General features: G+C 36.4%; 1 protein-coding gene across 1 annotated transcript in view; it reads left to right on the top strand.

Annotated features, from left to right (window-relative positions):
- The window catches only part of LIN28B (lin-28 homolog B), a 96118-nt gene extending 78537 nt beyond the window's left edge, over nucleotides 1-17581 (top strand). The window contains exon 3 of the mRNA XM_003935921.3: nucleotides 13578-17581. Coding sequence (XP_003935970.2) covers nucleotides 13578-13947 — 370 coding nt within the window. The 3' untranslated portion in view covers nucleotides 13948-17581. The remainder of the gene's footprint in view (nucleotides 1-13577) is intronic.
- The last annotated feature ends 803 nt before the right edge of the window (nucleotides 17582-18384 follow it).

Below are 18384 nucleotides of genomic sequence, written 5' to 3'. Positions count from 1 at the left end.
TAGCAGCTTGACCATCAGGCTTTAGTCATAAAGAGATTATGACATGAAGGGCACCCTCAGTCAGCAAGGAAGAGGAAAGGAAGTAGCCATGAGGCCAAGAACACCATACAAGACTTTATCTTGAGCCCTAATTTTAAAAACAAGACACAAACAAGAGAAGATAGTATCACAGTTTACAGAGGTTATCTGAACATGGTAGCAGTTTTCCTTTTTCAATTTTTACTTACATACATAGTGAACAATTGAGGAACTTCTGCTTTTGGCAAAGGGCAATATATAGTCTATCACTGGAAGAAATAATTGGGCTAGAGGGAGAAATGGAGAGAGGTCATTTACTTCTCATTTATACTTCATCATTTTCCTCAGCGGTAGCTGGTGCTGGCATGGGAGATCAAACTTACCGATCATTAGAAGCCTTTCCTTGGTGACTTCATCAAACTAACTCCTTCATCAAACTTAACTCCTTCTGATTGCCATGTAGCTGTTGAGACATGAATTTTTACTGAGAACATATGAATTTGCACATGAATTTTTCCTGAGAACATATTTTGGTTAAATCATACCAGGCCCTGTGCTCTAAGACCATTGATCCTCTATAAATATTTTAACGCTATTCATGTAAACATTGTCAAAATGGAAAGATTATGAATATTTCTTACTATTTCAGTAATGTAATAATTCAGGGGGTTGGGGGTGGGGTGGCTCATACCTGTAATCCCAGCACTTTGGGAATTCAAGTTAGGTGAATCACTTGAGCCCAGAAGTTTGAGAACAGCCTAGGCAACCTAAGTGAGACCTCATCTCTACTAAAAATAAAAAAATTTGTTAAGGCATGGTGGCGCACACCTGTAGTCCCAGCTACTTGGAAGGCTGAGGTGAGAGGATTGCTTGAACCCAGGAACTCCAGGCTGTAGTGAGCTACGATAGTGCCATTGCACTCCAGTCTGGGTGACAGAGCAAGACCCTGTCTCAAAAAATAATTCAGTAGTTAGTAGTAAGTACTAGTAATTCAGTAGTAAGTCAGTCATACAGCAATAGGAAGGTGTTTTAACATTCTGTCTTTATAAAAACTCAGATTCTGCCAGCATTATTATTTGCATCAAAGGTAACTCAGTCATAGATGACTTCAAAGTTTTTAGTAACCAAGAAGATACTTACTTTGCTAAAACTAGAGTAACATTGTTTAATCTAGCACCCTTTTGCCTCTGGCTTGCAAGCAACCAGTATAAATCTGAAGCTGTTATCTATTCTTCTTCTGTGTACAGTACATCAGTCATGCCACCAAAATTGATTCTTGAATTCTATATATCTTTCTTTCCTTTGGAATTCTTCATGTTCTCTTTTCCTTCTGTGTTTTAATGGAAAAGTGTATGTGATAAAATGTACACTATTCACTATTTTGCAGTCCTTAATTTTGTATACCTAAGATACTTTTAATATGGTGTTTAAATTCTTTCACATACTGTTTGGACATTTACATCTGCTTCTCTAGATAACAAATTATTGCCTCACTTATCAGGTAATCATGATGAGATTCTTTTAAAATTTCTTGTGCTCTGGTCAAATGTCCTAATAGTAAAGAAATTTTCAATATATATATAGGAGAATGATGCAACTTTAGAATGACTTACAAAATAGTGTCATATTTATAGATAAAAAGAATGTTGGCTGCAGAACTAAAGCCTAAAAAGAAATCATGCGATGGGCAAGAAAAAAACCCATGAGCTGACACAAAGCTCTAGTGGAATTGTATTGTTTCAGGCTGAGCTGATGCTTATTTACAGCAGATGTCACACCTCTGACACTGGTGAATTTGAAATAGTCTGGTGAAAAAGGCAAGCAGCCGTGGTGGTTTTAAGTTTTTGGCAAGGCTGCTATAACAAATGAACAAACATTTTCAGACTAAATATTATAATCTGATTCTTCCATCTAAGCAAGCACCTAATTTTAACCATTTCAAGGTAAGTTAAACATTGAATGTCTTCCCTTTCTTTCATAATTGACATTAGTACTAACTTTTTAAAAAACTTTAACTTAAAGGTTAGTAAGACCAAATATAGTCAATAAACTGAACTTGCTTCCAACAAGGATGGATTGAAGCCTGCAGTTAGGATAGTTACAACACTACAACTGCAAAAATGCATGTGGCTTTTGTTTACTTGCGTATATGTGTGTGTGTTACTCTTGAACTGGACACTCCTCCTTAGTTGTCTTGGGTTCTGAAAGCAGCCCTGGCCGAGTGCCCACTGCATGTGAGATTGGGTCCTATTTCATAACAAACTGCTTTTACTCCCAAGAAATTGGAAAACATGAAGTTATCTGTGTTTGAGTACATCTTCTCTCTCTCTTTTTTTTTTTAACTTTTCCATTAGCCAGAACAGATTATCTGTCTGGGATGTTGTTTGTCATTTGAGATAACATTTCTATTTGAAATAAAGTTTTAACTTATGACCTAGAATTCATTATTATGCTCCTTCTCAAGTTATAGTACAAAGTAGAAACTCTCAACAAATAATTACTGTTCCATTGATTTGCCACAGCATCTACCAAGTACTTTTAAACATAATGGAATGATATATAAAAATGTCTGGCTTATAACTAACCCTGATTGAAGAACCCTTATATGAAAAATGTTCCCTTTGCCCCCATTGCCTCCAGTGATTTCTCTCCCCTTCCATGTCTTGCTTGTTTTTAAAACTGCTACATGTTCCATCCCCATTTCTTAGTGACCTGGACCACCATTCATTACATACCCATCCTCCACATTTTCATCTTATCTTGTTTTTATAAGACGATGGAAGGTTTGTGAATAGAGCTATTACTGTATTTTAGCTGGTTTTCAGTATACTTTGATGCATTTTCATTGATGTTACGAGGTAGTTGATGGCATTAATCAGAGAAAGTGTCCAAAAGCTAATAAACCTAAGACAATCTAAAAACCAGTCAAAAGAAGACATTAAATGAGATAAAATGTGTAAATCTTAACTATCTAGCTAACTATTCACATACCTTTCATTGGCATCTAATACAAAGTTGTGCACATAATATTCTTAAATGCTTTTTTGTCCATTTGGTTTTCATTTGATTTTATAAAAATGATTAAATGAGTATTACAAGCAGTTGAATCCACTTGCAGACAGTTTTGTTAATTTCTCATCATATAATCAGATGATAAAAGAGGTTAGAACAGTAGTTGATAAATTTAAAAAAAAAAAAAAAAAAAAGACTGGGCTTAGGGGCTCATGCCTGTAATCCCAGCACTTTGGGAGGCCAAGGCAGGTGGATCACCTGAGGTCAGGAGTTTGAGACCAGCCTGACCAACATGGAGAAACTCCATCTCTACTAGAAATTCAAAAAGTGATCCTGGCGTGGAGGCATATGCCTGTAATCCCAGCTACTCGAGAGGCTGAGGCAGGAGAATCACTTGAACCCCGGTGGCGGAGGTTGTGATGAGCTGAGATCACGCCATTGCACTCCAGCCTGGGCAAAAAGAGTGAAACTCCCATCTCAAAAAATAAAATCAAATTAAATTTTAAAAAATCAGTTTAGTTGGTCTGAAAACTGAGCTTTAAGGGAGATACTGAGTATTCATTTCCACTGCCAGCTTTTCAGAGTTTGAATTTACTTTGCTTCCATGTCCCCACAGGCTGATGATCCCTGTTTATTACGCTGAATAGTATTAGACAATACAGAGCCATCAAAACGTACACGATTTATTATGCAACAGAAAGAACCAAATAACAATTATACTGACTGAATTTTGCTTTTTATTTAATAATATTGAGCACCTACCCATAGGTTGGTCTGATTAAACAGGTTTCAATACTATCTATTACGGACTTCCTTTTCTTTAGGTATGGAAAACAGAGTAAGCAGAGTTACTTTATTAATGGCATTCTTTTAAGCACAGTGTAGTTTAGATATTATATATAGTTTTTTAAAATTATATACCTAATAAGTTTTATAAAAAACAGCTTGTTATTCTGTTTATATTGTTAAGAAAGTAATTTTCTATTTAAATGATAACAGAGACTGGGCGTGGTGGCTTACACCTGTAATCCCAGCACTTCTGGGAGGCTGAGGCAGGCAGATCACTTGAGGCCAGGAATGTGAGACCAGCCTGGCCAATGTAGCAAAACCTTGACTCTACTAAAAATGTAAAAAATTAGCTGGGCATGGTGGTGCACACCTGTAATCACAGCTACCCAAGAGGCTAAGGCATGAGAATCACTTGAACCCAGGAGGTGGAGGTTGCAGTGAGCCGAGATGACCCCACTGCACTCTAACCTGGGTGACAGAGTGAGACTCTGTCAAAAAAAAAAAAAAAATAAGAAGCCAACAGAATTTGGCCATGAGGAGAAATGTTTGCAAGAGCATGTCCATACTAAACATTTATATGCTGTTCAGAATTATTTTAAATGTAGGCAATAGAAGATGGAGAATTAAAAGAGTTATGGGAAATCAGTAAATATTAATTTGTAATGATGGTGAAATTTAGGGAAAGTAGCTATTGATTAAAGAGCTGTAAATTGGCCAGGTGCAGTGGCACACCTCTAATCCCAACACTTTGGGGAACCAAGGTGGGAGGATCACTTGAGCCCAGGAGTTCAACACCAGACTGGGTAACAAAGAGACATCCTGTCTCTACAAAAAAACTTAAAAAAAAAATTAGCCAAGCATGTTGGCAGGCACCTGTAGATCCAGCTAGTAAGGGTTACTGAGCCCTGATAGTGCCACTGCAGTCCAGCCTGGGCAACAGAGCAAGACCCTGTCTCAAAAAAAAAAAAAAAAAAAAAAAAAAAAAAGGCTGTTAGTTATCCATTTTGATGACACAGGGTACACATTGATCCTGTCCCTGATTGACAAATTTTAAATTGAACAGAGAAACTACATCTGAAGTTAAACTCGGTAGATTTGCAGTGTGTGCCTTCCAGGGATCAGTGATGATAAATTATAGGTTGAGGGACTTTTCTGCCATTACAACAAGAAATTTCAAGGAGCCATTCTCAATAAGGAAATAAGATACATACACACACTTCTTCCCTCCCTCTCTTACTCCCTTCTTTCCTTCTCTTGCCCTTCTTTCTTCCTTCCTTCAATCCCTCCCCTCTTTTCCTTTCTGAGGCATGAGTGAATAACCTGTTGAAAACTGTTTTGAGAGATATATTCTCTTTTGAACCACATTCCTTATAGTGTTAAATATAGTGATAAGATTGTCAGTGTAACACTTGGGTTTGTTAACTGCTATAGTTCTCAAGTAGCTACACATCACCATCTCCTGGGAAACTTCAAAACAGTACTGATGCTTAGAGCTTCATCCTCAAAGATTCTGATTTAAATAGTCTGGAGTAGGACCTGGGCATCAGGATTTTTTGAAGGCTTCCAAAATGATTCTGAGTCACTGGCAGACAGGCTCACTGTCAGATGACTAACAATAATAGTGAGGGTCAAATTACAAAAAGGAAATGGAGTTTTATAATTGCTCCTTTTCTTTTTTATTTACACAAATAATATATCAGTTCTTTTTATTTAAAAAGAAACTATACAAAAATGTATAGAGTAAAAGTAAAATGCCAACCAGGCATGGTGGCTAATGCCTATAATCCTAGCACATTGGGAGACCAACATGGGAGGGACCACTTGAGCTCAGGAGTTAGACACCAGCCTGGGCAACATGGCAAAACTAGCTTTACCAATAAAACCACACGCACATGCACACGCACATACACACTCACTATAGTCTCAGCTACTAAGGAGTCTGAGGTAGAGAATGATTGAGTTTGGGAGGGTCCAGGCTGCAGTGAGCGGTTATCACACCACTGTACTCCAGCCTGAGCAACGGAGGTTAGACCTTGTCTCAAAAAAAAAAAAGAAAAGAAAAAAGAAACGTCACTTCACCGTATTGTTTTCCCTAGATATAACCACTCTTGATTTGTCAGTTCACTGTCTGTCCTCTGAGTGGTTTTTACTTGCTTTCATGTATGTATGTACGTGTGTATGTATTTTTGAGATGGAGTCTTTCTCTGTTACCCAGGCTGGAGTGCAGTGGTGTGATCTCAGTTCACTGCAACCTCTGCCTCCTAGGTTCAAGTGATTCTCCTGACTCAGCCTCCCAAGTAGCTGAGATTATAGGCGTGCACCACCACCCCTGGCTATGTTACATATTTTTAGTAGAGTTGGGGTTTCACTGTTGGCCAGGCTGGTCTTTAAGCTCCTGACCTCGTAGTCTGCTGGCCTAGGGCTCCCAGAGTGCTGAGAATACAGGCATGAGCCACCACACTCGGCCAGTTTTTACATGCATTTAAAAATGCACACAATTGGCCGGGCACGGTGGCTCAAGCCTGTAATCCCAGCACTTTGGGAGGCCGAGGCGGGTGGATCACGAGGTCGAGAGTTCGAGACCATCCTGGTCGACATGGTGAAAACCCCGTCTCTACTAAAAATACAAAAAAATCAGCTGGGCATGGTGGCGTGTGCCTGTAATCCCAGCTGCTCAGGAGGCTGAGGCAGGAGAATTGCCTGAACCCAGGAGGCGGAGGTTGCGGTGAGCCGAGATGGTGCCATTGCACTCCAGCCTGGGTAACAAGAGCGAAACTCCGTCTCAAAAAAAAAAAAAAAAAAAAAAATGCACACAATTGCTTATAATCACGTCTAGTCGTTGAAACATAAATGTGATTATACTGTACTTATGTATTATGCTGTGGCTTGCTTTTTTTTACTTAACAATTTGTCTTGGAGATCTTTCCAGGTCAATACATATAAATTTACCTCAATTTAAAAAAATGTTATTTATTTTATAGCTGTAAAATGTTTTTTGGTATACATGGCTTTAATTTATTTTTCATTTTAACATGTTTATAGCTTAGTGGTAAAGCTCTTCCTGTTAAAGAGCGTGGACTCTAGCCAGACTCTCTGGGTTTGATTATAAGTACTCTTTGATTATAAGATTATAAGCATAATACAATAATGCTTTTTAAAAATTTATAAATAAAATTAAACTTACTATTTAATTTTTCTAACTTTTTACCAGTATGGACAGTGCTCTTGTTAATATCTTAGTACCTGATTCATTGTGCTTATCAGTGAATATTCCTGTAGGGCAGATTCCTAGAGTGAGAGTTACTAGGTCAGAGAGTATATGTATTAATATTTTCAAATATGCTGTCAAATAAGAGGCAGTCTCAATTTACATTCACTCCAACCAATAGAATCTGATTGTAACATATCAGAGCCTAAATAAATCATATTGCAGTATGATTTCATGGGCTAACTAAAATTTCCATCTTTTCTCTTTTGACTGGAATTTTATTGAGTCAGTTTGATAGCACTGATCATATAGCATGTCAGCTTAAAATTCCAATTTACATAAGATTAAAGAGAATGGAAAAGTATTCACAAATTTTTTAGACCAAGTTTTTCAACACGTGTAAAGTATAGAAGAGACAAAAAGAAAATCCAGCCTTGGCAGTGAAAAAAATCTGGACTGGACTATTCCCAGCCTTTTGTTTTATAGGTGGGATCCTCAAGGAAAGACACTGACCTCCCCAGCAACACAATCTCAAGAAAAATCTACTTCAGATCGTGTGTGAGTATGTGTGTGTGTGTGTGTGTGTGTGTGTGTGTGTGTGTGTGTATTCGTGTTTTCAATTCAAGATCCTAGATTTTTTTAGACTTACATATAATAAAATTACATCAATATTTTTGGGTATAAAATTTTTATGTAATCAAAATGGAAGTGAAATTTAACTGTTTTTAATTAAAATTCTCTTCTAGGTAATCTCTAATTTTCTTCATCAATACAATTTAGATATTGTAGTACCCAATTCATAGGGTTTGAGGGAGGATTAAATTATATAACACATTAAAAACCTTTAGCACAGTGTCTGGAATTTAGTAAACTCTCAATGAATTGAACCTATTTATTATTTCTGTTATTACCATTTTGATTGTTAAAAGTATGTTTAGTCCTTCTGTATATAGAGTATTTTGTTTTTAGCATGAATTAAGGTAATAACATGATGCTGGCTTCTATATTCCAGAAGATCCAAATGAAAACTTTCTGGTGTTAAATGTGTATTTATTACCTAGGAAACCTTTTAAAAGAACGTAAATCATCAGTATCACCAACTGTTTTTGAAAACTCAGTATTTTTACCACTGTACTTAGAAACAATATATAAAATATTTAAGTATGAAAAACATACTTAATTAAAAATTAACTTTACTAAAATTGTTACTGTTTAACTGGCCTACAGTCTTATGAATTTGGTATGAGAAGAATGAAATAAAAGAAACAAATTCATTAAAGTATAGGTTGATAGAGGTCAGAAGACATGTATACTATTAAAGAGACTTACTAGCTCTGTGACTCCGCCAAGTTTCCTAACTTCTCTCTTGGTATTTTGGGGCGGGTCCTGTGGAGTGAGTAAACTATACTCAAATGTTTATTTAGATTGTGTAGAATCAGTCAGAACAAAATGGAATCTTCTTCTGGAAGGTTGGTTCCAGGATCTGCCCCTCTTACCTTTAGGAGGTACAGGATAGGCATATTGCTTCCATAAAAACCTACGCTCTGGATCCTTTGCTTGTCAGCTCTCTTGCGTTCTCTAATAACCTTTTTACCCACCCACCTCCAAGCTACCAGCTGGCTGGGATCCAGCACTTCCATGTGTTGAGTTGATTGGCATACAATTTTGATTAGATAACAAGTGTTAAAACATACTAGAATAAAAAATAATAGAGCTGAAGAATGTTATTTGTGTCATTTCTAGATTTTAGTTGAACTGTACCAAGGTTTAAAATGATAATCTCTGCAAAGAATCAGTTATTTTTTTCTCCAGTTCAGCTCCTGAAATGTTTTTCAATCTGTGACTTTTTCTTTAGCCCCTCTGCCTCCCATTTGGAAGTTATTAATCCCTTTTTTTCATCTGTTTTTCCCAGAGATTTTTACGTACTCCATTTCTATATTAGTACCTTGTTACTGCCCAAAGCTTGCACTTCTTTTACCACTCTTTTCTCTATCCCTGATACTGCCTAACATACTTTCAACAATTCTTTCCTCTCAGAAGCTTACACATCACTATCATTATTATACTTAACGCCCCCATCAGACCCTCAAACTGTGCATATGAGTTTACATACAAATTCTTACTAAGTTAGAATGTTCAAGTCCTGAGAAGAACTCTGGTACATTTTTTTCCATTGAACTTTTAGACAAGCAAATTTGCTTCTTCCTCTGTGGTATCGCCCCTCTTCTTAATTTTTTTAATCATTCTCCAGATCAAGAGAGAATATATAATTGGTTAATATTTTCATTTACCCCATTGAAATATCATTTAAAAATTAATGTCTATATTTTAACATAGTGGTTGTCAGCTGTGCTCAGTTCCATTATTGCTGGTGTCATTTGAAAATATAATCTGCTTATTCAGTTGTTCGGATCAAAAAATGCAAATATTTTTAATGGTCACAGCAGATCTAAATTCTGATTTCTGAATCAGAGTTTTCATTTTTTAATGAAATTCTCAAAAATTTGGATATGTTTCGATTAATTTATTAGCTAGTGAGGTGTTTGAACTTGATTTATAAAAACTCATGTAATTATTCCAGAATATAATTAAATGGTTCTAAAGGCCTAAACAATTTGTTTTTATTTGGCCATTATAAGTGCCTCTATTCTATCTATTGTTGCCATTCTTTCATTTAAAATCTTAAATTTTTAATCTTGTTTTGATAATCTTTCAAAAAATTGACTTTGATTTGTTATTTATCTTCTATCTTTAAACACTCCTTAAATAAAAAATAATTCTTGTAGAATGTGCTAGCTCATTAGAATTACAGTATTTATAAAGTGATTTTATGGAGAGCTTGATAACCTAAGATTAAACTGAACATGTTTATTTTATCTTTATTTGTTTTTTGAGACAAAGTCTAACCCTGTTGCCCAGGCTGGAGTGCAGTGGAGCAATTTCGGCTCACTGCAACCTCCGCCTCCCTGGTTTCAAGCAATTCTCCTGCCCCAGCTTTCTAAGTAGCTGGAACTACAGGCGTGCATCATGCCTGGCTAATTTTTTGTATTTTTAGTAGAGACGGGGTTTTGCCATGTTGACCAGGCCGGTCTCAAACTCCTGACCTAAAGTGATCTGCTCACCTTGGCCTCCCAAAAGTGCTGGGATTACAGGCGTGAGCCACTGTGCACAGCCTATTTTATCTTTATTTGTAATGCATGAGAAAATATCCTTTGTGCCATTGGTTCAGCATTTAATAAAGTACTTAACGTGAATAATTCTATTTTTTATGTTAGACTGTGGGGATATATAAAAAAGTATGAGTATAGTTTTCTTTGTATAGTCTTACGCTTGTGCGAGACTATGTCCTTGTGCTTCTTAAGCATGTAGCTAAACATGGACGCACATGCCATTTTTATGCTCACATCGCAATGTAAAATTCATTCAAACTACAAAAGCAAACTGATGTGGAAAAGTGAGGGTGAACAAAGGGGACTAAAACCGGATGTGGCTTGTATGGAGTATATAGTTGTGGTATAATTTGTGAGCTGCAAGGTAGCTGAACATTTCTATTTTGGTGTCAGTCCCTTGGGAAAGAAGGGGTTTCATAATGGAGAGTGATCTGTACTCTTAGTAAGAGTGATTGACACTGAATGATTAAATAGAAGAGAATATAAATACATTCCTCCCCCTTTTAAGGATAAGCACATATACACTAAATGCAAATCTTTTCAGTGTGGAAGACAGTCTAGCCTAATGATCGCACATAACGGAAAAGCCAAGGGAGGGTGAATTAACTCTGCAGATCAAAATGTAAGGAAACCGAAATTATATAGCATCCTTAAAAACAATTTTATAGGCCAAATATAATGGTAAATGCACAGATAGATGTAATAGAAGATCCCATTTGTGAAAGTAGAATACTGACATCAGTCTCTTGGTCAATGAGTGGGCAAAATGGTTCCCTGAATTGGATAACGTAGTGCATACCACAGTGACTGATGAAATTGATGTGTCTGCAGGAGAGCCAGCCCTATTACTGAAGCCTTTAACCTATTTTCTCTCTCTTTGAAAATGAGCTCCTAAGTGGGAGTTATCCTCAAGGAAGTGAGTTTAATTCAAAATAAGACACTTCAGAGATGGGCAAATTTAATTTAAGAATTCACTTACCCATTGTAGAGGAGAACTGTGTGGGAAAATATATTATTATAAGTAATGTGGTTATATTTTTCAAATATGCCATTTTTGCATGTTGTTATTTTGAGAACCTAAATTTTAAGCATTAGCCAATATCTATTATTTAATCTTACACTTTCTTAGAACATATGACTGAAACAATATTAAATCTGCATTGTAATGCTTTAACATATTAAGGCATGTAATTGTACAGTGAATAATTTAACCATAAAATGTGATTTCTTGTTTTTTTTTCCCCCTTTTTGAAAATATGATTTGGTCTGTCCTAAGATAAATAATTGCTAATTGTTGCAAAGAATAAAACCCATCTTATGAATTCATTATTCTAAAGTATGTAAGGTAATACTGCTAACTGGAGAAGCAAGCAATAGTTACTCTAATTTTTGCCAATTAAAAACTTCTTTATTTATAATTTATCCCAGAAGATAAAATACCAAGTATCCTACATGTACTGCTTAGCAGGTTGTACATTAGTAGTTTGTCTTTGAAATATAAGGTAGTGTAAGTTACTAAGCTTGATGTTCTCACACACATACAAATAGAAGTCATCATAATTCATTTTTGTTGTCATTCTGGTCTTAAACCAATTTTCTCACAGTTACCATATTTTGTTATTATCTTTTAAAACATTATGACCTGGCCAGGTGTGATGGCTCATGCCTGTAATCCCAGCACTTTGGGAGGCCAAGGCAGGCAGATCACTTGAGGTCAGGAGTTTGAGACCAGCCTGGCCAACATGGTGAAACCTGTCTCTACCAAAAATACAAAATTAGCTGGGTATGGTGGCGCGTGCCTGTAATCCTAGCTACTCTGGAGGCTGAGACAGGAGAATCACCTGAACCCAGGAGGCAGAGGTTATAGTGAACCGAGATGACTGCACTCCAGCCTGAGCAACAGAGTGACACTCTATCTCAAAAAAAAAAAAAAATTATAACCCATTGTTCTTTTTGCTTCATAATGAGATTTACGGAGTTATAAATTTATTTGGAAAATAAAATAGAAAGTTCTTAAAATATTTCATTGGGAGATAAGTCATTATACAAATTCTATATTTAACAATCATTTAAAACCTTTGGTAAATGTAAATTGTTTTTAGTTTCTTCCACATACGGTCTTTTGTTATTTTTAATATAAAATTTTAGAAGAAATTCTGAAACTGACCAAATATATCTTTGAAAAAATTTTCTCACCCAGCTTTTCCCTGCCAAGCTGAAAGCTGAACTTTTCAAACATCTAGTACAAAGCGTGTCACTAATGTGCATTCACATATCATGGATAGATTTGCATTTATTTTAATTTAAAAGAAATCACCCTAAAAGAAAGCTAATGTCTTATAAAATGAGAAGAAAGTAAATTTTTCCTCATCATTGAAGTGGCATCAACTTCTATAAATTCAATCTTAGAATTTAGAAACTTTCTTTTTGCAGCAGTGTTCTGATTCAGTCGTTTAGTCTATTGCACTAGAAATATTTGGCAATTTGCCAGATATCATCCTGACTTTCTAATACATCAAATTTCACTGTACTACTTAATTTTATACAAAGGGAAAAACATTTTCCAGTTTAGCTGGTTTCTACAGTCAAAATAATTAACATTCAAAGAAGTGTTAAACTCACGAAATTTAATTTGGTCTAAAATTTTCCCAGTTGCTGAGTGAATTGCCACTTTGTATCATGCCAACAGCTGTGTTTCTAAGAACACTTGTTTTTAAAACTGGCTGTTTTATTGTTGAATATTCGCTGCCCTCTAGTGGGCTAAATTGTTCTTTCAAAATGACCAAATAGTGTCAAATTTAAAGAAATCATTTCTCTATGGAAGTGATTAAGTATTCTTTCATGTTTTATTATTCTTGTTTTTCACTGTGTTTAGTTGTGTTTCACACAACTAAGTTTTAACCTTGCCAGAATATTTTGGTGATAATCTTTGAACCAGCAGTGTAATGATAAATGCTTTTAAGAAGGCACATTAAGGCCGGGCGCGGTGGCTCAAGCCTGTAATCCCAGCACTTTGGGAGGCCGAAGCGGGTGGATCACGAGGTCAAGAGATCGAGACCAACGTGGTCAACATGGTGAAACCCCGTCTCTACTAAAAATACAAAAAATTAGCTGGGCATGGTGGCGCATGCCTGTAATCCCAGCTACTCAGGAGGCTGAGGCAGGAGAATTGCCTGAACCCAGGAGGCGGAGGTTGCGGTGAGCCGAGATCGCGCCATTGCACTCCAGCCTGGGTAACAAGAGCGAAACTCCGTCTCAAAAAAAAAAAAAGAAAGCACATTAAAATAAGTTTATCTCATTGTTTGTATATTTTCACATTTGAAAACATGTTGGATACATGCTGCTTACTTCTAAGATGTTTTCATCCTTTTTGCTTGCAGATGCTACAACTGTGGTGGCCTTGATCATCATGCTAAGGAATGTAGTCTACCTCCTCAGCCAAAGAAGTGCCATTACTGTCAGAGCATCATGCACATGGTGGCAAACTGCCCGCATAAAAATGTTGCACAGCCACCCGCGAGTTCTCAGGGAAGACAGGAAGCAGAATCCCAGCCATGCACTTCAACTCTCCCTCGAGAAGTGGGAGGCGGGCATGGCTGTACATCACCACCATTTTCTCAGGAGGCTAAAGCAGAGATCTCAGAACGACCAGGCAGGTCACCTCAAGAAGCTTCCTCCGCGAAGTCATCTACGGCGCCAGAAGAGCAAAGCAAAAAGGGGCCTTCAGTTCAAAAAAGGAAGAAGACATAATAGGTCTTCTTCATGTGTTCTTTCCTTTACCCGGTTGCAAAGTCTACCTCATGAAAGTACAGGGGAACAGTATTTCATAAGCAGTAGCTGACCTAGGATTTTAACTACTATTGGGGAACTGTGAATTTTTTAATCAGACAAATCACTCTAAGCAAATTACATTTGAGCAGGGTGTCATGTTTTATGTTACTTCAGAGAATAAGATACTATGTCTATCATTATGTGCATGTGTGAGAGGGAGAGAGCCTGAGTCTGTGTGTGTACATGAGGGTTTTTATATAGGAATATATACACATATATAAAGAGCCTCCATCTTTATATATTTGTGTATAGATCAAAGCACACACCCTCCCTCATATAATTGGACGTTTCCAATAATTGAAAATCTAAGTGAAGCATTATAGATAGTTTTTAAATTAACCCACTGGAGTTTTTTTGATATACCACTTCTTTTCTATTATATAAAAATTAAAACATGACTGTTACCTTTTGTGTGAACCAAAGGATACTTCAGATCTCACAGCTGCCAATCATGTGGTACTAAAGGTTTTTAAGACATCCAGTTTTCCCAAATTTGGGATTGCCTCTTTTTCTTGAAATGTCTGAAGTGGTATTTTTTCCCCCTTTTTGAAGGCAGTACCTTGACTTCACATGCCTCTGACTGCCATAAGCTTTTTTCATTCTGGGATACATAACTCCAGAAGAGACAATGAATGTGTAATTTGTGCTGATATTTCACTGTTTTTAATTCTATGTTTGATTGTAAAATTAGATGCTTATTAAGAGAAATGAAGGGGATGATAATCTTAGTGACTTGTTTTCAGTAGTATTTTAATACCAGCTTATTGTAACTTTTTCCATGTTGTGAGGTTTGTAAGGGATTGTATGGCAACAGCAGCTTCCCTTGGCTAAGTCAATCTTCTGCCCGTTGCTTAGAGCAGGGAGCCCTCCTTACTTACTACTGAAGACCTTAGAGAACTCCAGTTGTTGGTGTATATTTTTGGTGGCTGTTTTTATTCCTTGTGGAGAGTTATCTAACTTGTTTCTAAAACAAACAAGCAGCACAGAAATGAATGAAATACTGGAGTTGAGAATGGAAATTAAGTGGATGTTCACAATTGCCCAATATATATGACCTGTGAATGCTATGAAAAAGTGCATTGTTAGTGGCAGGCATAAAGAGTGACAAGCCTGGGGCAGAGGTGCCAAACCTCTCACCAGAGAGCTAGAATTATTTTATACAGTAACTTTGATCTGTGGAAGTTACCTTCAAGGCTTATTCTGAAGTAACCTATATGTTGGATACAGGATGAACGTTCAGTGCTAGAGAGAGAATCTTCTCAGGTTGCTTCTCAGTTAGAGTGATAAAGTGGCTAGAGCCCAGTCATAGTATTGGTCCCATTAGGTTTCAGTCATGAAAAAAAATTATTTTGGGGTCATCCTGGCTCTAGATGTTATGGGCAAATTTCTGAAACGTCTGCAAGTAGGTCAGATGTTCATTATAGTGCTTAATATTGGGAGTAACATTAAGGATTATAATTATAATGTATGGGCCTGTTGGTGTAAGCTCAGAGAATTAAACAAAAATAGCATGACTCAAATGAGACATACTCTGCTGAACAGTTTCTACTTCCTCTCCCGCCTGTCCTGTCATGGGAGACGTGTATAGTTGCTGCTGTTTCAGCAAAAGCCACCATAAGAAGAACATGCCTCAGGTTGGGTTGCCAGTCCTTTACAACTCAGCTTGAATTTCACAACAGTGATTGTGAGAATCTGCGTGGTATACACTGAAATATCGGTGTGCTGTGATGCAAAGCTTACCTTTGACGATAATGAATGTGATATAGCTGTAGAGAAGTACTTCCTTGCCTTATGTGAGGATTTCAACTTTATTTAAAGTATATAGACAAATCAAAGTGGCATTGCTCAATTTTTAGCAGGCATATATAAGCAGGCTAACAGTAAAATGCAAAACATGATAAGCATTGCTCAATTTTTAGCAGGTATAAAAAGCAGGTAACAGTAAAAATGCAAAACATGATAGATAAAAGTCACTTTGAAAGTTCAAACCAAAGTTCCTTCACCCTATGGAAATAGGAAATTATGGACTTGAAAATTGGACATTTCCTGTTTACAAAAAGAAATTCAGAGCTAAAATCATGGTTTAAAAAAAAGAAACAGTTGAGAACTATGGTCCTTATGGGTGCAATTTGAAATCCTTTTCAGCATCTTACAAGACTGAACTACTAAGAGCACATACCAAACCTATCTTATAGTTGAAAGTTGGGGTTTATTTTTTATATGAGAATATTATCACTATTACATAACATACTCAGGACAAAGAACTTTGCTCAGGGAACATACCATATAATATTTTTGTTGTTTCTTTACAGACTAGTCTACAGTCCTGCTTACTCAAAACAAACCAAATAACTTATACCTTTATATAAGTATTATGTGCTGATGATAGTAACTACCTCTGAGTTTGACATAGATCAAAATTTTTGAATTTCAGATATCAGTTATCCTATTTTTATTTCATGTGAAAACTCCTCTAAAGCAGATTCCCTCAACTCCTTGCATACGTGAATATCACTGATGTGACCACATTATTCATTTACATAGGTAAAATATTCTGTTTACAGCAAAAGGCTACCTCATAGTTGATACATAACACACCTGTATGTTGTTCCAGCCTTACAGGTGGCTGATAATTCTCTGGTACAGAACCTTTTAATCTGTATTACAAATAGCAATTCACAACTGCATGTTTCTGGCAAACACTTGTGAATAATGAAGCATCTCTTTTTAGTTAGCAAAGTCTCCAAACATTTTCTTAAAATTATCATGTATTTAGTTTAAGGAATTATGGGCACTCTTCAACTTAAGCAAAACAGAACACCGAAGCAATCTTAGAAGCATCCCTTTGCCCAGAGGTGGAGTTTGGAAGAGGGAAGCAGGGAGAGGGGTTGGTGTATGCAGGTATTTATGCTAGGCAAACGGTTTAAAAGATGCCAGTGTCCTTCATTTACTGTCTGTGCTGCCCTGAAGCCAAGCATATTGCAGCATTATAGCCCCAGGCATATCACTAACTAGCACTGGCTTGCCAAGGAATGAAACGCAATGCCATTACTAGCTATTGAGGGAAAAGGGTCTGTGTGAAGCTTCAGTTGGCAGGGATTACTAATGGTGGGGCAGCAGGTCTGTGAATTAAGTTATCTCTTGACCTCACCCTCATGTCAACATAAATGTAATTCCTCAACAAGATGCACTACCAGTCTCAGCCCTGCAAGCTAATCATTTGCTACATAGCAGACTATAATGAAAACATTTTCATATTTGGATTTCTAGTCTTCAGTAGAAGACCTTGGATGTATTTTTGCATTTGAAAGATTTAGAAAGATTTTTACCTGCTTATAACTTGGAAGTTTAGCGTGCAATGTAAGAAAAAAGATCAAGAAATAACATGTTATTAGCATCAGTCCACCTCCAATATTGCCAATTTTTTAATTTTATTCTGGCTAAGTTTTATTTTGCACCATTGCAGCGCCAAGTTACTGCTGGTTGTATTTAGTTTGTGAATAGGAGCCCATAAGTGTTAATAGACTTTGTAACAGTCACTATAAGATGAATTATACAGGACATGGGAAATCTCATTAAGTCTTAAAGTTAATTTAAATTAATTTATCTGTTTTCCCTAAGAAATGTTTATCATAAAATATATATGTGTATTTCCCCTTTGGTTATAAAATTTGGGAAAGTATGTACAAGTGCAGCTGCACTGACTTTAATTTTCTAGATGTCTTAATGAGATTTATTTGTTTTAGAAAAGAACATCTTGTTAAAAGCATCAAACTCTGTCTTACATAGCTGAAAACAGCCTCTTTAAGATGTGGTGGTTGTGTGATCTGTGTCATAGTTGTTCAGTTAGTGAGAAGTTGACCTATGATTCATTTTTAAATTTTATATTTGGAACAGAGCTACAAGTTATGGTAAAGTACTGTACTATGAGAAAGTATTATGATATTTAATACATCTATGGCTTAACACTTGTGAGAGTTACCAGCTTGAAAATGATGGTGTTGACTACCTCGTGAATCACTTAACTTACATTTATCTACCACCAAGCTGGCTTTAATTAGTGTGTGTTGCTTTTTTGGTATTAACAACTCTAACTATACTAGAGACCAAAGTGAACCCTGACTTTTATATGTCTTTAATAATGGTGTTTTATTTAGTGCTTTTAAATTATCCTATGTAGTATTTAGATTACCTCATTGTCCATCTTGACTCAGATTGTTTACAAGTGAAAATAAAAACACGTGAACTGTATGTTTTTAAAAAAGGGGTAGATGTTTGGAATGCATTTCACTTGCGTGCGGCCATCAGGATGGACTGAAGCACTGTTTGCCTTTCTGTAGACCCTGGTTTTATATT

The sequence above is a fragment of the Saimiri boliviensis genome, chromosome 4, assembly GCF_048565385.1.
Source record: "Saimiri boliviensis isolate mSaiBol1 chromosome 4, mSaiBol1.pri, whole genome shotgun sequence".
NCBI classification, from domain to species: Eukaryota; Metazoa; Chordata; class Mammalia; order Primates; family Cebidae; genus Saimiri; species Saimiri boliviensis.
The sequence above is the reverse complement of the archived record's forward strand: the minus strand, read 5'-3'. Positions and strand labels throughout refer to the sequence as shown.